This window comes from Octopus sinensis, linkage group LG17, assembly GCF_006345805.1.
Source record: "Octopus sinensis linkage group LG17, ASM634580v1, whole genome shotgun sequence".
Classification (NCBI taxonomy): domain Eukaryota; kingdom Metazoa; phylum Mollusca; class Cephalopoda; order Octopoda; family Octopodidae; genus Octopus; species Octopus sinensis.
Genome location: NC_043013.1, coordinates 17,964,236 through 17,987,158, shown reverse-complemented (window position 1 = coordinate 17,987,158; position 22,923 = coordinate 17,964,236). Strand labels below are relative to the sequence as shown.

Genomic DNA, 22,923 nt, shown 5'->3' with positions numbered 1-22,923 from the left:
CAGACAGGCAAATATATCTGTATATCTAAATGTTTTATGGAATCAGATGTTCTTTTGGTTTGGGTCACGAATACAGTCAATGGCATGAAACCTTACTACATACTTCCCAACCGCACGGTTTCAGGTTCACTCCCATTGTGTGGTGTCTTAGGCAAGTGTCTTCTACGATAGCCTATGGCCAACCAAAGCTTGTGAGTGGATTTGGTAGATGGAAACTGAAAGAAGCCTGTGAAGGGCATCCAGCCATAGAAACCATGCCACAACAGACAGTTGGAGTCTGGACAGCTCCCAGCTAGCCAGCGCCATGTCAAACCGTCCAACCCATGCCATCGTGGAGAGGAGATGATGATGATGATGATGATGTGTGTGTGTGTGTGTGCTTTTGTGTCTGTGCTTGTTCACCACCACCACCACCACCACCACCACTTGACAATCAGTGTCAGTGTGTTTTTGTCCCCATAACTTAGCAGTTCAGCAAAAGAGACTGACAGAATAAGTCCCAGGTTTAAAAAGAAAATAAGTACTGGGGTTGATTAGTTCAATAAAATTCCTCAAGGTGGTGCCCCAGCATGGCTGCAGTCTAATGACTGAAACAAGATAGAAGATAATTCTCTACTTACCACATGTTCAACAAGGCAACCTCTTCTTAATATCAAGCCTCCATCGAAATCAGGACTTTCTGAAATATAAATAATACATAAAAATAAACAAATAGTATATAAGTGGTAACAGCCACTGTTTTGATAATTGATAATGTCTGTTGTGGCATGGTTTCTATGGCTGGATGCCTTTCACAGGCTTCTTTCAGTTTCCGTCTACTAAATCCACTCACAAGCTTTGGTTGATCTTAGGCTATAGTAGAAGACACTTGCCTAAGCCACCTCACAATGGGAGTGAACCTGAAACCATGTGGTTGGGAAGTAAACTTCTTACCACACAGCCATGCCTGTGTGGTTTTGTTCTGGATGGAAATCTTTAGAAAGGAATGATTGTCACAACTTCTCGCTTCCTTGGTAACTAGTATAATTAGATAACAAAACTGTTGTTGGTGGTGTTGTTTCAGCCACAACTTGACCCTGAGAAAAAGGCTGGGGTGAGTAGTGGTGTTATGTAAAAAGTACTGGTGCTGGTACCACCTAAAAGGCACAGGTGATGATGCCACATTAAAAAGCACCCAGTACACTCTGTAGAGTAGTTGGCATCAGGAGGGCATCCAGAAGTAGAAACCTAACCAAAATAGACTATGGGATCTGGTGCCTAGCCAGTTCCTGTCAAACTGTCCAACCTATGCCAGCATGGAAAACAGACATTAAATGACAATGATGATGATGATGATAACAGAGGTTATAGGAGAAGCAGCATAGAAGAGGCTGAGGCAAAGGTGGTGTGTCACTGACTGAACAGGAACAGAGGGTGTTGAAGTAGCAGTATAGGAGAGGCCAACAAATGAACCAAAACACATCTGTAAGTCAATGGTTGTAGTGCTGTGTTGGTGAGACAGAGTCTTTGCTAATAAGTCTTTTTTCAGATGCAATCCAGAACATATGAGTAAACGCTACTGCTGCTGTCATCATCACAATCGTCATAAACAAAACAACTTCTAAGCTTTCAACGAATACCAACATCCCTTCCACAAATGTCGCTTGTTTTAAAAAAAAAACAAATGCAAGAAAAGCGAGGAACAACTACTACAGTACTTACCTCCCCTTTTTTTCGTATAAACTCGAACTAAGGCCAGATGTTCCCAAACACACTCCAGTAAATAGTCAAGATTTAACTTCATATTACAGCTGGAATAGAGTGGAATGGAAAGGTGACAGTTGGATGTGGTGGATGTAATAACATAGGAGTGTAGAGACTGTGAGGAGAAAGAAGGAGAGATGAGAGGGTACAGGGGTCTGTAAAGAGAGAGGATGAAGTGACAGAAAAAGGAGAGAAGGGTAACAGGAGTGGCAACAGAAAAAAGGGAGAGAGAAAGAGAAAGTAAAATAGAGGAAAAGTTAAGGGTAATTTTGGAAAGTGAGAATATAACTGGATATGTGTGTGCATGTGAGTGAGAGACAGACAGACATATACACATACATACATATTCACACACACACACACATATATACTACACTCTCGGAGTGGTTGGCATTAGGAAGGGCATCCAGCTGTAGAAACTCTGTCAGATCAGATTGGAGTCTGGTGCAGCCATGTGGTTCACCAGACCTCAGTCAAAATCCTCCAACCCATGCTAGCATGGAAAGCGGACGTTAAACGATGATGATGATGAGATATATATATATATATATATATATATATATACATATATAGATATACATGCACATATATATATATATACACACATATATATATAAAAACTTGGCTGATGACCCTCTGCACCTGCAGGTGAATCTTAAAGTAGGAAGAGACTGAGTCAACCAAAATAACAAAATATTAACAATCTCTATTGTGGTACTGAGTACTTTTTCTTTTGTCACCATCATCATCCATTACATCCGTTTCCAACAGTCAACACTACACAAACATACGCATACACAAATGCATATATATGTACACACTACACACACACGTGCACGCATGCATGTGTGCATCTCCAACATTTCTAGATGAATTAACAAGCTAAGAAACGATACGTATGTTTCTTTCTTACCTGACGACCACTGTGTAAGGCTTGTGAGCAAGTCGATCAACCTCTTCAATTGATATTTGATCAATTTTGTTATAGACCTGTCAAATATTATTCACAAGAAACATTAAAACAGAGTGTTGCATGTATGTACATACCTACGTATGTATGTGTGTGATTTGTATACATTTTACCTTGCATATATACAGATGTTCATAGGCATGAATGTGTATTGTATATGTACATTTTACCCTGACTACTATATAATGCATAAACAGAGCCTGGAAGATTGCTTTAACCCTTTCGTTACTGTATTTATTTTGAGATGCTCTGTGTTTCTTTCAATTATTTTAAATATAACAAAGAATTTAGTAAAATAACTTCGTTATCATTAAGCTAGTGTTAGGAACATAAATTTTAACTAAGATTTGGTGGAAGATTTGAATTAAAAAATTATGAAAACAAGACATTTATACTAAAGAGCCAGAGCCGGTTTCAGCCGGGTTGGTAACGAAAGGGTTAAGAGACATGGTGTATTTTATAAACATGCCTGTTCAAGTATCATAATGGCATGAAACTATTAGCAACTCTTTCAGTTGTGTATATAATTTCATATGTGTGTGTGTGTATGCATCGCACCTGCATACATCTGCCCTGGCTATTCTATCCCTCATACATAATCACACATATATGAGAGAGAGGGAGGTTAGCAAGGAAATAAGATGTTTTGGTTCTTGTGTTTTGTCAGATCGTTAGTAACTGGTTTCAATTTGGTTAACACTATTTATTCAACTTCAAAAAACCAGATGTCATCATCACGTGTGTGTGTACAGGATATTTTGAAGTGGTTAAAAGTGGTGTCCCATTGCAATCCTGTTGAGAAAAGTACTTATCATATTCAGAGAGTCCTCTCTCTCTCTCTCTGTTTTTACGTGCTCATATACACACAGATCTCTATGAATATGATAAATACTTTCTCAACAGGATTGCAGTGGGACACCATTTTTAACCACTTCAAACTGAGAAAATAATCCACTGTTAGAGGAAACAAATGGATCATAGAAAGTCCACAAGTGTCTAGTTAAGGATGGAAGAGATAAGCAGAGATATCAAAGACATCAGAAGTGAGAAGAGCTAAGAGGGCTGAGCAGAGCTATGGAAATATGTTAACAGAGCAGCTCATTAATTCTTGTTAACGAGTGAAAACTGAGAACAGCAGCAAAAAAGTTTGGGAAAATTTGTTCTAATTCCATTTGCTCCAACAGATTTGTGAACTGATAAAATTTGGGCAAGAAAAGTCAAAACAAGAGTTGTATTTTACTTCAGTATCGGAATAGATAAGATGATCGTGGTTGGAACACTTGATTGCAGGTGTCTATTGGATTGGGGTTGACCTGGAGCTAAACTTGGTTACGAAAACAAAAACAATTAAAAATCCAAAGGTCATAACCAATGTAAACAAAGTTGTTGACATTTTATTCTCATTAGTTCATCAAACGAGAAACAGCTGCTACAGCAAATGACCTTTGCCCTGGATGCGGTGCAGCTGGATTATACACAGGACCTTCCAGTTGCCGGAACTTCTTGACTATTCAACCATACTGCACTTGCAATTACTAATATTATATAGCTTTAAAAGGAAAATGAAATTCTTCTAAATGATTAATGAAATTCTATCTGAAAATTCCTGTCCACACCCAGCTCATTCAGGAGAAAATAAACCTATAGTTTGTGCAAGTGCTTAGAATGTATTCTCTACTGTGTGTGTGTGTGTGTGTGTGTGTGTGTGTGTGGAACACATATACTTACATACAAACACGGCATATATATACGGTTTCCTAGGATGACATCAACTAATTCATCTGAATTACAATCTTCTCTGAAGAGAACTTCACAATTAAATATTTCTGGAATGTTGTTAAGGAAGGAAAGAAATAAGTTGAACATTGAGGGATTAGGAGAGCCAATTATGATATATGTTGGTTACTTGATGGTATGGTAAGAAAGAGATATGGTAGAACAATTTAATGGAATGAAATAATATAGTGGTCATATGAAGGCATGATCACACCTCCCCCTTCTCTCTCTCTAGAGAGAGAGATACATGCATACATACATATATATATACATACATGAGAGATCACTAACCACTACACATTCTTTATTTTCTCTCCGTGTTTCTTTCTGTGGAAGAGCATAGGCTCAAAACGTTAAAAACTTTTTTCACTTCCTGAGTGTTAAACTAATACATCTGTTTGCTGTCTACACCACCTGTCTTTGTCTTTTTGTGAATTCTCCTTATATATACATACTAGTACATATATATATATATATATACGTATACACACACACACACATATAGAGAGAGTGAGAGAGAGTCATACACATACAAACTACATACATGTACACACATCTGACTACATAGTTACAAGATGTTATCACAAGGCAATGACTATATGTAAATACCAAGACCATTTCATGGAATTGGTATGAACATAGTTCTATAGTCACTAGTTGATACGGTAAAAAATCATTTAGACATCATATGAAGGAATGATCATACAACATGATATGATGATATAACCCCTCAAAATAACATACAATACAATATAAAACGTCTGGAATACCCTTTTGCCAACGTTTTTCCTGCAATCAACACCACCAATCTACAAATACCTCCTAGATTAATGGATACGCTCCGTTCCTCCTGTCTAAAACCATAAAAATATACATTAGCAGACAAGGATAGCAAAACTTCAACTTTCACTTTTTTTTTTTTTTTTTTTTTTGTCTACAAGACCCAGTAAGGGAAGGAGCAACTCTATTTATACCGGACTTTTCAATGAGGTTACATAATGTGGGAATAAAGACCCCCCACATGCTGCTGGGACCATTTCACTAAACCTCAAATACTTCTTAAATTCAAGAAAACTAAAAATGTTATTTATAAGGAAGTTTTGTAGACTTGCTGTACTGACACCCTATTTCAGTCCTACGTTATTGCTGCTATAATTTTTGTTGCTTTATTTTTTCACTTGATTGTTATCATAATATTACACATGCAGTTCCCATTAAGAGTTACTTAGGTGTTAGTCTTGCCATAAAGTGTGAAAGGTGTTTAAGGGAGCAGACTGTTAATTGCTTTATTAGTTTCAGAGCTTTTTCGAACTAACGAACCCAGGCAACGCCGGGTACACCTGCTAGTAAAAATAATAGAAGAATATTGTAATAAACTTGAGACCATTAATTAAGGGGCATCAGAAGTAATAACATTTTTTTTCCAATAATGTATTTCCAAAAAAGGATACTATATTCATGCAAAATTAACTGCACCATTTTTTCGTTGATTTTTGTTAGAGGCACTGTAGAGTTGAAAGAAATACCACCACCTTTCTTTTGCTGAAAATATAACAGAAGATAAGATTTAGTAAACCGTCATCATCTTAACATCTCCACTTTTCCGTTTTAACATGGATCAGACAGATTTCGGTGAGCAGATTTTCTATGGCCAGATAACCTTCCTGTCATCAATATTCACTTATTTCCTCGCTCAAACATGTACTTACAGAAGACTGAAAACAAAGGCAACCACTTGTATGATGGCAGCACTTGTTTACAACTATCACATGAAGTCAAAACAAGAGACATAACACATGCATATGAGGTCTGATCAATAAGTATCCGGACTGTTGCCGTAGTAACAAAGTTAAAACATGCAGTATGAAGCTGCTTGGGACAAATTTACCTTGAACTCTGCTGTGCATGCGCACTAAGTTTTAACATTCTAGCTCACTTCTGCTGTTTACAGCAGTACTTGGAAGGAAGGTGTGTAGCATGTGATCGTTGTATTGATCACAACAGAGAAACTTCTCATGGTGATGCCTGCTCAGAGGCCTACACAAAGTTGTAGAAAGTGTATGGAGAGGAGTGTACAAATGGTTCAGATGTCTCCAAGATGGCCAAAAAAATGTTGATATTGTCGAATGTTCTCAGAGACTCGCAACCAGCAGAACTGAGAAAAACATTGCTGATGTGTGTGCAGCTGTGAGGGGAAATCATCAAATCACTGTCCATGAGTTATCAGAGGATGTGCAGATTAGTTATGGTTCAGTTCAGTCTGTTATCACTGAAGATTTGGGTATGAGATGCATGTCTGCCAAGTTTGTGCCAAAACTGCTTTCAGCTGACCAAAAAGATACTTGGGTTTCAGTTACACAAGATCTTGATTGTGTCAAGAACGATGAAAACTTTTTGAAAGCTTTGTATAGGCCTCTGAGCAGGTATCACCAAGCTTTTGGCAAAATTTGATGCAGATTCTCTGCTCAACTTTCTATGTTATTGTCAAAGCGACAATCGCATGCTACACACCTTCCTTTCAAACATTGCTGTAAACAACAAAAATGAGCTAGAATGTTATAACTTACTGCACATGCACAGCAGTGTTCAAGGTCAATCTGTGCTTAACAGCTTCACTCTCCATGCTTTAGCTTCATTACTATAGCAACAGGCCTTAAGCTTATTGATCAGACCACATACATATCCATATCATCATCATCATCCTCATCATTTAATGTTCGTTTTCCATGCTGGCAAGCTGAAGAGCTGTACTAGACTCGAGTCGTGTGTTTGACATGGTTTCTACAGCTGGATGCCCTTCCTAATGGCAACCACTTTACAGAGTGCATTGGGTGCTATTAAGTGGCCCCAGCAGGGGTGCTTTTCATGTGGAACATGTGTTTTTTTTAAAAACTGGAAAAGTGTTTTTTACATGGCACCTAGCACCAGCACAGGTGTTTTTTTATGTGGCACCTGCACAGGTGCTTTTTTATGTGGCACCTGCACAGGTGCTTTTTACATGTCACCAACATCAGTGAGGTTGCCAAATAACTTGCAAGACAAAGACCACTTAGTTGAGAAGTGGAATGGAACCAAGAGAGGTGGCTGTGCCAGGTGAAAGGTAAGCATATAAAAGAGGGAAAGGGATAGTTGTTTTACTTTAGAGGAGATACTTGGCCAACCCAGGAGGACAAAGAAGACAGGTGGGAGAAAGACAGTCAGAGTGATATATATATATATATATATATATATATATATATATATATAAATATAAAAGAGCATCCAACCTTAAAAACCATGCCAAAATAGACGGTGGAGCTTGGTGCAGTTCTCTGGCTTGCCAGCTCCTGTTAAACCCATGCTAGCATGGAAAACAGACGTTAAATGATGATGATGACAAATATATATATAATTGAGATTCAGATGAATTAGGTACTTAAGTTGAGGCACCAAAAATTAGTGCGGAATTATCGGTACAGTTTCAAAAAAGGTGAATAAAATCAAAATAAGCAACAGGATATCCAGAGGTGATGCAGTACGATCGTTTCAAGTGACTCCATTTAATAGAACAATGCAATCATTACATCAATTTAAAAGCAGAGCTATCCTCAGCTGCATAAATAAATAAAATAAATAGAATTTATTTAATCAGTCGGATACATTTGTATAATTTTACCTAAATGATCTAAGAGGGTAAGAAGACAGACAAAGTCCATGCTGTATTCACTTCAGCTTAGAAGCTAATAAGGCTTCAGGAAAAACCCTGTTAGAGCCCTAGCTTGTCAATGATTTTTGGGTTGGTTTTAATTTATAGTGTTGTTTATCAAATCTTTGTATATCAAAATCTAAGACCAAAGAGCATTGTCTGATTAGGAAAGGGCCTGAGAGAGTTGAAAGAATCGTAGAGGGTATAGTCGTAAAACTTGTCAACTGATTAGGAAAGGGCCTGAGAGAGTTGAAAGAATCGTAGAGGGTATAGTCGTAAAACTTGTCAAGATTAGTTTGAAGTAATCTATCAGCAAACTGTAGCTCTTCTATTGTGACATTAACAAGTCTTTCAAGAAATACTAAAGAAACAAAGAATTCAGCACATCAACAGAGAAAATGGTAATGTGGCACTTACTTTGAAATATATATTAGGTTTCTTTCGGTTCAATCGGATTCCTACAGACTCAAGTTCATTTTCTAGAAGTTCCCTGCATAAAAACAAACGAACATATACATGAAAAAGGAGTCATTAGAAACAGTGGAGGAAGAGGTGGAAGGAAACAAAGAGGAGGGTGGGATGAGGAGGAGGGTGGCAATAATGATGGTGATGACAATGAGGAAGATGATGATGCTGTTTTCACATACATTTCACATATTTATTTTTGCATCATTTGTTACGAAAAACAAACATATGGCACTGAAAACATGTAGTGTTTCTATCTTCATATTTACATGTATAATCAATATTTAGTCGTGTCAAAGGATCAATGAAAAGACGGCAGTTCATACATGGTCCATGTGAAAAGAGTCAATGAAAAGCTGACATTTCAGGTCTGCTGTGTGGTGCTATGTGGGTTAATAGTGAAACAGCACCAAGAGATGTACATATATTAACATACATATAGACACATATGCATATTATAGGTAGTAATATGACAAGACAAGGGGATAAAATAGCAAAGAAGATATGAAGATAAAGCAAAATGAATCTTGTTAAAGTTTTAATGCTAAACCATCCATGTGAAGGTGAGAGAGAGCAGACATATACAGGAGATAAGAAGGATGATAGATAGCTCACATGTGTATATGTTGTATTGATTGTGTAGGTCGTTGGTTGGTCGTTTGGTCAGTTGCTTGCTTGCTTGATGGATGGATGGTGTGTCTATGTAAAGGTTATTCTGGAAAAAATTGTCTATCTTCTATTTATCCCTCCCTCACACTTCTCTCTCTGTATGTGTCTACCTGCCTCTATGTCTCCTCTTTACATGTACAATTTAACATTAAAACTTGCTTTGTCACAAACACCTAACACACACAATACAAACATGTTATTCGAAGTATTGGTTTCAAAGTGTGGCACATGGCCAGCAATTTCGAGGGAGGAGTAAATCAATTATATTGATACCCATGTTCCCTTGGTACTTATTTTATCAACTCCGAAAGGATGAAAGGTAAAGTCAACCTTGGTGGAATTTGAACTCAGATCATGAAGACAGACAAAATGCTGCTTAGCATTTTGCCCACATGTTAACAATTCTGCCAACTCACTGCTTTATGTTGTTAGAAATATACCAACAAATTACACACACATATAATTTTTACCTTTGAATATCTCCTTTTGTAGCATCCAGCATTATGACAACAAGATCTGCTGTCCTTGCAACAGCAATTACCTGTCGACCTCGACCTCTACCTGCATAGGTGACACACAAAAAGAAACAAAAATAATGAATTAATTTACAAAAAAAAAAACTATTAAAAATAATTTACACACACACAAAAACAAACACATATAGAGGTCATGAAAATATAACATTATAGTTAATACCGATTGATTGATACTTTTGTTGATTAGAAATAACCAAATGCTGGAAACAAGATATTTTTCCGTAGCTAATGTGTGGCCTTGTATCTGTATAAAGACATCATCATTATGGACAGAGCCAAAGGTCAGCTTAAATATTATTTCAGTTAGAAGTAAAAACCCCTAAGGAGCAGGCATAGCTTAAGGGTCAAAAAGTTTGCTAAACATTCACATGAGTACTTCCTGGACTTCAAACAAATGTCAATTGTAGCCTTGAACCAACCCAATCCTTTTAAAGTGAAATTTCATAAACAGGAAGTGTGTGGGAGGTCACACGGACTGTAGCTGTTCTTATCTGATAGATTTAATCATTACTTGGTTTAACTATTACATGATCCTAGGTTGTCTTTAACAGAACCCACTCTGTTGAAAGCATTTTAACAAGACCTCTAGACAGGGGATATCAAGATCCTTCTCCCACCTGTCTCAGCAAAAAAAAAAAAAAAAAAAAAAAAAAAAAGAGGCACGTGCACTGGTCTCTCTTCCCTGAATAAACCATGAAAAATATCAATTATCTCTCTCCTACTGATTCTATCAATTCTACCAGCCCTGCCACTGCAAGCTTAAAATCAGTGGCTAACCTCAATCAAACCAATTCCGAGTCAAAACAAAAATTTCTACACCCTCTCACAGACCAGAATTTCTCTAGTAGTACCACAACTGATTACAAAGATGTGACAACATACCAGCATATCCTCTCACAGACCACATTTTTTTCTAGTGGTGCCACAAATGGTCAAGCAAACATAGCAACAAAACAACAACTTACCTTGTGCAGCTCCTTCAATAATACCAGGTAAATCTAAAAGTTGAATATTTGCTCCGTTGTACTGAAAATAAAGAGTTTTACAATTTAATGCACCAACTTAGACATTACAGCTTATATTGCTTGAAGTGTGACATTGTGGAAATTTGGCCGGAAAAGAAAAGTACTCAAATGAAGAAGATACAAAGGAATCTCTATAAAGTCATTCGACCTGCTAGAAATAGCAGTCAAATCACTCTCAAGTTCAGGTCTATCTTCTTAAATAAGAATGCATTGGATAATGTAGGCCCAGAAATATTGTCTGAATAACAGATGTGATGATCATTACTGGAATACCTTTCATTTTAGGGCTGCTGGATTTAGACTCACTTGGGGTTAACCAACAATATATTTGGTTTCAATCCTGTTAAAACACATTCCATACCTGTGCAGGTGGGACAAGTATTTGTAGCAGAATGACTGTTTTTACACCTGATTGCTGTTCCTACTTCTAATCAATCATCTTTAACCAGAAAAGGTCGGTGCTGCTCTACACACTGAGGCAAAAAAAGGCAACAGCTCAGGACAGCTAAATCTGAGGAGTACCACACAAATACTGAACAACTTATACAAAATTTCTTCAGGCATGACTGTGTGGTAAGAAGCTTGCTTTCCAACCACATGGTTCTGGGTTCAGTCCCATTGTGTGGCACTTTAGGAATGTGTCTTCTACAATAGCCTTAGGATGACCAAAGCCTTGTGAGTGGATTTGGTAGATGGAAACTGCAAGAAACACATCATATATATGTATTAAATGATGATGATGATGTGTGTCTTTGTATCTAAGTTTGTCCCACCACCACCACCACCCCCGCTTGGCAACCAGTGTTGGTGTCTATAAGTCCCTGTAACTTAATGGTTTGGCAAAAGAGACAAAGATTAAGTACCAGGCTGAAAAAGAATATAAGTACTGGGGGTTAATGCATTTGACTAAAAAAATTCCTCAAGCATGGCCACAGTCTAATGACTGAAACAAGCAAAAAGAGAAAATTGTAAACTTAGTAATTAAGAAGGCAAGTAAGGTGGAACCAAGGAAGAAAGAGTAGAAGGTGAGATACAGTGGTGGGGGTGCAGCAAAGAAAACTAGAGGGCTTTGCTCTGTTATGAGCTGTCACATTATTTGCCATGAACCATTTCAAATTTCATCAGAGAACAGATTTTCTCATTGACATGGTGGACTCTCCTAGATGAGAGTTCCACAACATTTGCTGAACAACTTCCATAGATGATCTGTTTATAGAGATCAAACGTTTGTGTTGCACATTAGCTTACACCCTCCATCAAATCAGTATAGGTGCATGCTGTGCTACATGCCAGACATCAAGTTATCTCGTTAATATACATGATAATAAAACTATAGAGTTCTTGTTCACAAGTTAATTATAATTTTCCAACTGCATTTGTAAGTTGGTTTAAAGAGGATGATGGCTAGAGGAATTTGTAGAAAAAATATTGGAAAAGGAGGTGTACATTTTAGGACCAGCCGAGACCTCTGAATACGTTGGCACCAGACTTGACCATAATCTAGAGCAGTGGTTCTCAACCGGGATCCATATGGCTCTTGGGGGTCCATACAAGTTTTTGCTTTTGAAATTTATCTGCAATAAATTGGTTATATATTTCTACAATACACAAAATATTTTAACAATTTCTTTTTATACAATTTTTAATAATATTCAATTATAAAAATATATGATTTTTTTTTTTTTGAACATTGAATGGCTTTAGGAGTCAGGCCGAATAAAATAAGAATCAAAAGGGTCTACAGGCAAAAAGTGGCTAAGAAACACTGATCTAGAGAAATGAACCTCTTTTTATTGTTGGTTACACAAACTAAAATAAGCAGAGATGTGTGTTTTGCTCAAAATACAATACAGTGGTTTTTCCACCCAGCACTCATTATCCATATCAGAGGAATGCTTGATCAGCCTGTTGTTTAGCCCTAGGCCAGTTGTGATCTGCAGATCTTCACTCAGAGATGCTTTAATTCTGACCTTGTTTTTTCAAAACATAATCCATCTAAGACAGCATTATCTTAAAAATGTTGCAGGCAAGAGAATTAACAGAAAGGACTAAAATGCATTTGTTAGCTCATTAAGAATCTAAGATATGATTAAGGGTTCCTAAGAAAGTTACTCAAGTAGACAAACAGTCTTTCCAACAATCGGAAGGGGCAAGCTCTTGCTTGTGTTCTCTGATGTACTAAAACTAGAATCAAATCACTGGAAAATCTGAGCATTTTGTGAAAAGGCCAGTACTGACCAGCATCAATACTGGCTCAACAGGTTGATGTGTTATGAGACATTAGTAAAAATGTGCTAAGGAAGGACAGAAATAAACTGATTGTGGGTTGTCAAAAGATATGTTTAACTTACCTCAATAACACCAGGAATACATGTCAATGTGGTGAATTCATAGGAAGCAGATTCACTGTGGGTTTTGGTTAAGATATTTAGAATTGTTGACTGGATGAGAGGTTTGAAAAAAAAAAAAAGAATCAAATGCAAGAATTATCACAGGAAGAACAAACAATAATGTTAATGGTTTCAAATTTTTGACAAAGCCAGCAACTTTTTTTTTTGGGGGGGGGGGTAAATTGATTCCATCAAACCCAGTGTTTGACTAGTATTTATTTCACTGACCCCAAAAGGATGAAAGCAAAGATGACCTTGGTGGAATTTGAAGTCAGAATGTAGAGACAGGCTAAATGCTGCCGAGAATTCTGTCCAGCATGTTGACAACTCTGGCAGCTGGCCACCTTAATAACAATAATGATTTCAAATTTTGGCACAAGGCCAGCAATTTCGAGTGAAGGGGATTAAGTCGATCACATCAATCCCAATGTTCAACTGGTACTTATTTTATCAACCACAAAAGAATGAAAGGCAAATAATAATAATTATAGTAATAATAATCCTTTCTACTAAAGACACAAGGCCTGAAATTTGGGAGAAAGGAACTTGTTGATTAATTGATCCCGAAAGGATGACAGGCAAAGTTGATCTCGGCAGAATTTGAACTCAGAACATAAGGACGGGCAAAATGTCGCTAAGCATTTTACCCAGTGTGCCAACAATTCTACCACCTCACTGCATTAATAATAATAATAATAATAATAATAATAATAATAATAATAATAATAATAATAATAAACAATGAAATACCAACTGAGATGAAATGATATAAACATTCAGGAGAGTACAGCACCCACAACTGTGGCAAGCTGTGAAAGGGAGAGTAAGTCACCCCTTCCATCCGTAGACTGGGGTGACGCCTTGGGCAAGTGCTAGCAACCCCTTAGCTTCCCATCTCAGGATATGGTGAAGATGTTGGTAGCAAGAAATTGGATAACTGACAAGGCAGAGGAAACCTAAACCATCAGTTTGAAGGTTACTGCAACAAAGCAGAAGATCAGTACGTACAGTCATCTCGTGTGGGGCCTACTGTGAAGCCCCTTCCAGTCTGTAGCTGCTGCATCGAATAAGGGTAAAAGCCCCGGTAGGGTAATCTAGCTGTGACAAAAGAAATTGGATGGTGATCAAAATTAAAAGAAAGACTGGAAATAGAGTCTTTCCTCTTTGACTGAGACATCATCAACTTCTGGAGAAGTGGAGATGGTAGGAACTGCCCTACAGTAAATTTACTGAAATTTGAGAGTAGGAAGTATGGCCAATATCAACATTACTATAAAAATATCCATATCAGAAATCCCAACAAAGCTACCTTTTATCTTTTACTTGTTTCAGTCATGGAACTGAGGCCATGCTTGGGCATTGCAATGAAGGGTTTAGTCAAATAAATTGACCCCCAGTACTTATTTTCTAACTTGGGTACTTATTCTGACAGCCTTTTTTGAGAAACGACTAAGTGATGGGGATGTAAACAAAGCAACATTCAGGTGGTAGGGGGGGGGGCAAACACAAACACACACATGCACATACACAACGGGCTTCTACAGTCTCTGTCAACCAAATTCATTCACATTGGTCAGCCTGGCTCTATAGTGGACATTTGTCCAGGGTGCTGCACAGTGGGAATGAACCGAAAACCTTGTGAATTCATGCAAGCTTCTTAACTACACAATCATAGATGCCCCTAGGGGAACACTTAATAATCAATAATCAATCAAATAGCATTAAAAAAGTTTTGAAGTTACCTTTCCAACTGATGGGAAACCGATGAGAGCAATCCGGGCATCACCTGATTTCATAACATCAAAACCTTCACCCTGAAAAATAATAATAATGATGATGATGATGATGATAATCCTTTCTATTATAGGTGCAAGGCCTGAAGTTTCAGGGGAGGGGACTAGTTGATTACATCAACCCCAGTGTTTCACTGGTACTTAATTTATCAACCCTGAAAGGATGAAAGACAAAGTCGACCTGGGTGGAATTTGAGCACAGAATGTCAAGACGAACAACATGCTACAAAGCATTTTGCCATGTGTGCTAATGATTCTATAATAATAATAAGAATAAGAATAAGAATAATTCTTTCTACTTTAAGCACAAAGCCTGAAATTTGGTGGGTGGGGAAGGGGTAGCCAATTACATTGACCCCCAGTAATTGATCAGTACTTATTTTATCAGCCCCCAAAAAATGAAAGGTAAAGTTGACTTCAGTAAATAATAATAATAAGTACATTATAAAGATTAATTTCTATCTCACCTTCAGACTCACTCTCTCTCTTCTTAAGACTTGAGAGATAGACAGATTAAATAACTTAGGAATTGACCCACAGTCTAGAGAAACTGACCACGGTGATTATTAGCGGGTGGAATTAACCATGGTGGAATTTACCTGGAACCCTTAGAATTACTGCTAAGGAAACAAATGTGATTCGAATTTATATCAGAAATACTAATATCGTTGTTATTACTGTTCAAAGAATGGTTAGTGTTAATAATATCAACGTTATTATTTTCATTAAGTGGATTTGTATTTAACAACATATTGTTATTCGAAGAGATGATTTGTGAAAGGTTTTCGGTGCTTGAAAACCCAGTTCTAATTTGGTGTGAATTGATAATGGAATGGTATCTTGAATTTTTGGGGAAATTCTTATCTATAGCTTTATAAAACTGGTAAGGGAGGTTAGATTTAATATGCTTACCATATAGAATTATCAACCAAACAGTTTTACTAGGACATATCTTGTTATTAGGGTAATTATCTTTAAATGTTCTAGATTTATTTTTATAACTTAAAAAGAAACATAAAGAACGGTTATCTCCCTTACGCTGCAAAATTACATTTTTCGATTTAGTGTTGTCATTCGAACTAAAATTTATGTTATTACCGTTATAACATGTTATCATGTCCTGATTAATAGAGGTAAAATTAATGTCAATAGGGTTAATATAGGTAATTTTTTTCTTTATAGCCTGCTTTAAGTGAGGCAGAGTTATAAAATTCAGCTTTATCGTTGAAGATATCAACATTCGCAGATGATCTAGAAAGTCTAAGTGAAATATTTCTAACTAAATTCCTTGTAATAGCCTTTGAATGATTACTGAAAGAGCAAATATATTTTTAATTAGTTGAGGGGAGTTTATGGTATGGGAAATATGAATCATTATATAAGTTAAGGGTAATAAAGAAAAAGCTGACTTTAGTTATATTATCATCGAAAACAATGCCTAAGCCCATGTTTTGGAAAAATTTAACCAAACTATTTTTAATCTTTTGTAATTTTTGGTTAGAAGCATTTTGAAGGTAGAGTAGACAATCATCACGATATAAACCCCCACCGATGTTTGGGAATTGGTCAGCCATCTCATAAAGGTTATATATACCAACCAAATCAGCCAATTGTGCTGAGTCAGAACTTCCCATCATGACATCAAAACTTTCAAACGTATCTTTACGGACCCACAGCGTCTTTTCAAATTTAATGATTGATTTTCTGGCAGCTAACATGACATTAATTTCATCCCTGGTGAGACCTGCTTTGTTGTGTGCGAACCAGAGTGATTTGTTGAGTACAATTGGGTTAACAGAGGAATAGTAACTAGAAATGTCGAACTAGATAAACTTAGTGCACTTGTTGTTCAGTCCTCATGAATTCAAAATTACCTAGTCTGATGTAGATTATGTGCAACCTTACAGGAATGGTAGCTTCAGGTCAAAGATGCAGTGTGACCTTTGTTTGAGCATAAAACTGAGAATTTTAGTTCAAAGCATCAACAGTTTGAATGAAAGAAATGAACTGTTAATGTCTTTTATGTTAATACAAGCCTCATTGAATTTTGTTCTTGTTCAGAGGGGAAAAAATGTTGATTTTCAAAATATTTAATAAATTTTATTGATATATGTTTAATATGCATACGAGTGTGTATGCCTATATGTGAGTGTGTGTGTGTTTATGTAAAAACAAAGATCATCATCCTTGACCTTGAGGGCAGCCACAACAACGATGACATGAATATATAATTCTGTTTATATATGTGTGTCTATGAATGTACATATGTCTATATGTATGCATCTGTACAGGCGCATGCAAAATAAGCGCCCATATGCACACATTAATGTTTTTAAAAACATTAATTAAAACTATTATTTTGGAACATTGTTCAAACAGCAATACACTTTTCTCTAGAAAAACGCCACCGCCGATCTCATTCTCGCCCACAGCATCATAAGCGGAAAGTGTAACCTCTTGAAAGAGCTGTTCTTCACTCCTGCTCCAGAGCGTCGGCTGCGGGGTCATTCCGAAAAGCTCTACCTGCGACGATCTCATCTCAATCGAAGGAGAGGAGCTTTCTCCGTCCGGGTTGCGGATCCGTGGAACAAGCTGCCAGACGAGATGGTGAAGATGCTGACGACCGCTTTGTTCAAAGCCTCCCTTGACTTCAAGTGGCCTGACCACCCTGTACTTAACTCCATGTCCCCCTACATGGCCTTGCTATTTGCTTTTGAGCCAAATTAACTAACTAACTAACTAACTAACATGACTTCAATTGTATGGAGCTTATGATGCTTATAATAACATTACAAGAAAAAGAAATCAAAATCAAAATGTGAGCTTGAAGCAGCCATTTTCACACATGCTGTTCACAAAGGTTTCTAAATGGAAGAACCTAACAATAAGCATTTCCTACAAACTTTCATCTCAGATAGTGAATATTCAAAAGAAAACAAGTTCGGTTTACCAGCTGAGATCAGAAATGAGCAACTTGGAGTACTGAGAATCAAAGTGTTTCAGCTGTAATGTATTAAAGAAAACTACATTTGTATTGAGTCGTGTAATTTATTGTTTCTCGTGAATCAGTGGAGATTTATGTATATAGATCTTAAGCAATGAAAACAAAAAGAACACAGGGGGGACAAGTTTTAATATGTATTAGTTAAATACTCTTGTGGATGGAACTCATGGAAGAGGGAGACTGAAGAAGACATGGGACAAAGTACTGAAGGTCGATCTCTGGACACTGAACCTTACAGAGGAAATGACAAAGGACTGAAATATCTGGCACCTTGCTTTACTCAAGGAGACTGGTACTCCACAGCAGAAGTGTTAAGGCCATTCCTCTTGCTGAAAGGATTGGCCTGCAAGACCTCTGTGCTGGAACTATGTAAAAAGTACTAGTACTGGCACAATGTAGGAAGCACCTATGCTGGTGCCATGTAGAAAGCACCTGTACTGCCGCCATGTAGTAGCATCCATGCTGGTATCACATAAAAGCACCTGTGCTAGTACCATGTAGAAAGTACCCTGAACACTCTAGGGAGCGGTTTGGCATTAGGAAGGGCACCTAGGCATACAAAGCAAGCCAAATCAGATTGGAAACTAGTGCAGCTCCCTGCTTGCCAGTTCTGGTCAAATTGTCCAGCATGGAAAACAGATGTTAAAGGACTATGATGTTTTAGACAATAGTCCTTCATCAGAAAGAAATAATTAGAAAAGGTGGTTGGAAAATAACATCTATACCTGCATTACACACACACACACACACACTGATATTATGTAGGTCATCTAGCTGTAGAAACCATGAGAAATCAGACTGGAGTTTGGTGCAGCTCCCCAGGTTTCCAGCTCTGGTCAAATCATCCATACCAGCATGGACAATGGATGTTAAATGATAATGAGGATATATATATATACATATATATATAGCATACACATATCATCCAAAAGCTAACACCATAGTGCATGTGTGTGTGTGTACGTACTGGCACCTGTGCAGGTGGCACGTAAAAAGCACCCACTACACTCACGGAGTGGTTGGCGTTAGGAAGGGCATCCAGCTGTAGAAACATTGCCAGATAAGACTGGAGCCTGGTGCAGCCTTCTGGCTTCCCAGATCCTCGGTCGAACCGTCCAACCCATGCTAGCATGGAGAACGGACGTTAAACGATGATGATGATGATGATATTACGTAGAGTACACAGGCATGGTTGTCTGGTACAGAAGTTCACTTAACAGCTACGTGATTTCAGATTTAGTCCCTTTGTGTATCACATTGTGTCTTTCTACTTTAGCCCCATGACACCCAAGGTCTTGTGTGTGAAATTAGTAGATGGAGACTGCAAGGTAGCTCACTGTGTGTGTGCTTGCACACATGCACATATATAAGTGCACATATGTATGTGGGCTTGTCTGAGAAAATATCACTGAAACTGCTAGAAATAGCAGCCATATATCACCTTAATATATATTAGAAAAACATGATACAGTAAACAATGTATTTTCTGTCTTTGATCACTGGTCTGCTTAATCGGGGCCAAGCTGGAACTACAATAACAACAAATAATGAACACTAATTAGGAAAGAAAAGAAACATGATTTCTTACCCTTGCAGCTGATTTTGCCGATGGTTCAAGTAACTGCTGACGGTATTTTGCTAGTTTGGCTTTCAATAAACCCAAATGGTATTCAGTGGCTAGAGAAAAAAACAGAGAAAAGATTTATAAGTCATAATCATTAGATGCAGGGGTGGCTGCATCGTAAGAAGCTTGCTTCCCAACCACATGGTTCCAGGTTCAATCCCACTGTGTAGCATATCTTGGGCAAGTGTTTTCTTTGGTAGATGGAAACTAAAAGAAGCCTGTTGTAGTCCTTTGACTGCAGCCATGCTGGAGCACCACCTTAGAGGGTGTTTTTACTCAAAGAAATTGACCCAAGGACTTATTCTTTGTAAGCTGAGCACTTATTTTATCGCTCACTTTTGACAAACCACTATGTTACAGGGATGTAAACATATCAACACCGGCTGTCAAGTGATGGTGGGCAGACAAACATAGACACAAAGACACACAATGAATTCACAAGCACACATAAAACATCCAAAGGTACATCCTTTTCCCTCTGATGAAATTATACTCATGTCACACAAAAGAAAATTTAATGAGCATTAATTGAAACAGCTGTAAGTGAAGATGACCAATTTGCTGTTAATAATAAACAATTATTAATTTCCTAATCTCTATTTTCTTTTCTTCTTTTAAATGAATATATAGGCGCAGGAGTGGCTGTGTGGTAAGTAGCTTGCTAACCAACCACATGGTTCCGGGTTCAGTCCCACTGCGTGGCATCCTGGGCAAGTGTCTTCTGCTATAGCCCCGGGCCGACCAATGCCTTGAGTGGATTTGGTAGACGGAAACTGAAAGAAGCCTGTCGTATATATGTATATATATGTATGTGTGTGTGTCTTTGTCCCCCTAGCATTGCTTGACAACCGATGCTGGTGTGTTTACGTCCCCATCACTTAGCAGTTCGGCAAAAGAGACCGATAGAATAAGTACTGGGCTTACAAAGAATAAGTCCCGGGGTCGATTTGCTCGACTAAAGGCGGTGCTCCAGCATGGCCGCAGTCAAATGACTGAAACAGGTAAAAAAGAGAGGGTAAAGAGTAATATATATATATATATATATATACAACAGGTTTCTTTCAGTTTCTGTCTACCAAACCCATCACAAGGCTTTGATAGGCCCAAGACTACAGTAGCTACTTACCACACAGCCATTTTGTCTAATTCTATACAGTAAGGTCTAACCTTAGTGAGATTTAAAGTCAGAACATAAAGAGCTGGACAGAATAAATAAATACCACTAAGCAGTTTTTCAAACATTTTAATGATTTTTGCCTTAACCCTTTTGATACCAAACCACCCAAAACTGCCCTTGACTTAATGTTACAGATTATAGACTTTAAAGTGATCAAAATTAAAACTTATTAAAATTTCAAGTCATATTATGTTCCATGTTATGTTAATAAAGGTGGAATTATTTTACCAGGTTTCTCATTATTTTTTAAATCACACTCACTTTTGAAGGTCTATGAATACAACCCAGTCAAATGCCAAGACATTCTCATTCTGTTTCCACACTACTCTAATTTTCAGGCACTGCTATGTCAATGAAGATCCATTCTTTAGTCACTTTCCATCAGAGAATGAGATCTGATTTATTATTATTGTTATTATTATTATTATTATTAGAGACGATGTAAGGTTGGGAGATCTCTTTAGTCTCGCTAGGAGCAAGACCACAAATAAGTGCACATTGTACAAACTACTCCAAAACTGAGACGTTGAAGCAAATTGTTGGATCCTATCAAACCCATGCCAGCTAGGAAAACGGACGATGATAATGATTATTCTAACATAAACAGAAGGTCAGAAATGTGTAGGAGTGGAGATACCATCGAGGTCGATACTTGACAGGTACTTTATTTTATCGATTCCAGGAGGATGGAAAGCTAAGTTAACTTTACTCAAGGCATTCCGTTCTCCGTTCTAATCGACAATTGTTCCAATAAGGATATTTCCTCACACTGACATCAACGCACATTTCTAGGGAAAAGATACAGTGAACAGAATCAACATGACTGATACTTATTTTATCGACCCACAGCGGAATGAAAGATAAAATCTACTCTGGTAGTGTTTGAATCTAGAAAATATGACACACGTGCCAAATACCTAATAAATGACGACTACGAGAAATTGTAGCTTATACACTTGTTTATTGTGAACTGACCATGCTGGGATACACGTCTGCTTCTTTCAGTAATTGAAATATTTCCAAATTCAACAGACATCATCTGTTATACGTTTATTGAATCTTCAGATCGTATATAGCCATTTATGGCAAAAACAAAGAATTCTTCGAGAAACGGGGCATATTTTGAGTTAAGAATACATACGATAAATTATGATTACATTAAATTTGCTTCGGGAATCGAGTTCTTTATATTTCCATCGCGTTATATATATATATATATATATGTATATATATATATATATATATATAAACTACAGGAATTCAACTGGTACAAGAGATTCAATATTCACATACAAACGGACAAGTAATCTGTTACTTTTTATTACTTATTTGTGACAAAATATAATTAACATAAAGTTATCATTTTCTTTAAAATCTAATTCGCAAAGAAATTACACGAGGTCGTTTGTCCATCGTAGGTGTATATTTATTCAGAGAAAGTTTTTAATTCCCACAGTTAAAATACAAGGATAACCTGTGTACATATGGATGTGTTGTACATGCATGTATTTCTTAATGTGTTGATGAAGCTCTCTCTCTGTCTCTTTCTTTCCTTCTTTCTCTCTCTCTCTCTGCGTGTGTGTGTGTGTGTGTGTGTGTAAATTTTACTTACCTTTATTTTTTTGAGTCCGAGAGATTTCTCGCTCAATTTCTTGAATTTTTTCTAAAATACCCATGTTGGTGGTTCACCTCTTTTTTAAAATTTAATTTTATTCACTATAGGCTAAAAAATGGTAAAAGAAATGTCTAGACATTAACAGATATCGCATGGAAAAGACTGAAAAAGAAGAAGAAAACTTATTTTCAACATTTCATCGCAGCAAATAATTTCGGAAGTTCATCACGAAATGCGGTCGATAATAATTTTATGGCTCCTCTTGAAAATTTACCCCGGATAAAATATTCAGTCGTTTATTGAAATAGAATTTGAAAACCAAAGACTAAAAAAAAAAAAACCCTCCTTTAATGCAATTTTGCTGTGACTCTTATATATAAGTTGTGTATATTTATTACTATGTATTTTCTACTTTAGGGATTTGCCAATTTTTCACACCCAACTCTTTCTT

The 22,923-nt window shown here is 37.1% G+C and overlaps 1 protein-coding gene across 1 annotated transcript in view; it reads right to left on the bottom strand.

The window, feature by feature from the left end:
- Positions 1-22,714, bottom strand: part of LOC115220793 (developmentally-regulated GTP-binding protein 2) — a 28,052-nt gene extending 5,338 nt beyond the window's left edge. The window contains exons 1-12 of the mRNA XM_029790936.2: positions 22,470-22,714; positions 19,645-19,733; positions 15,002-15,073; positions 13,221-13,310; positions 10,810-10,870; positions 9,779-9,869; positions 8,592-8,664; positions 5,941-6,031; positions 4,442-4,539; positions 2,657-2,733; positions 1,702-1,790; positions 621-679 (exon numbers count right to left, since the gene is read on the bottom strand). Coding sequence (XP_029646796.1) covers positions 621-679; positions 1,702-1,790; positions 2,657-2,733; positions 4,442-4,539; positions 5,941-6,031; positions 8,592-8,664; positions 9,779-9,869; positions 10,810-10,870; positions 13,221-13,310; positions 15,002-15,073; positions 19,645-19,733; positions 22,470-22,533 — 954 coding nt within the window. The 5' untranslated portion in view covers positions 22,534-22,714. The remainder of the gene's footprint in view (positions 1-620; positions 680-1,701; positions 1,791-2,656; positions 2,734-4,441; positions 4,540-5,940; positions 6,032-8,591; positions 8,665-9,778; positions 9,870-10,809; positions 10,871-13,220; positions 13,311-15,001; positions 15,074-19,644; positions 19,734-22,469) is intronic.
- Between the last annotated feature and the right edge of the window lie 209 nt (positions 22,715-22,923).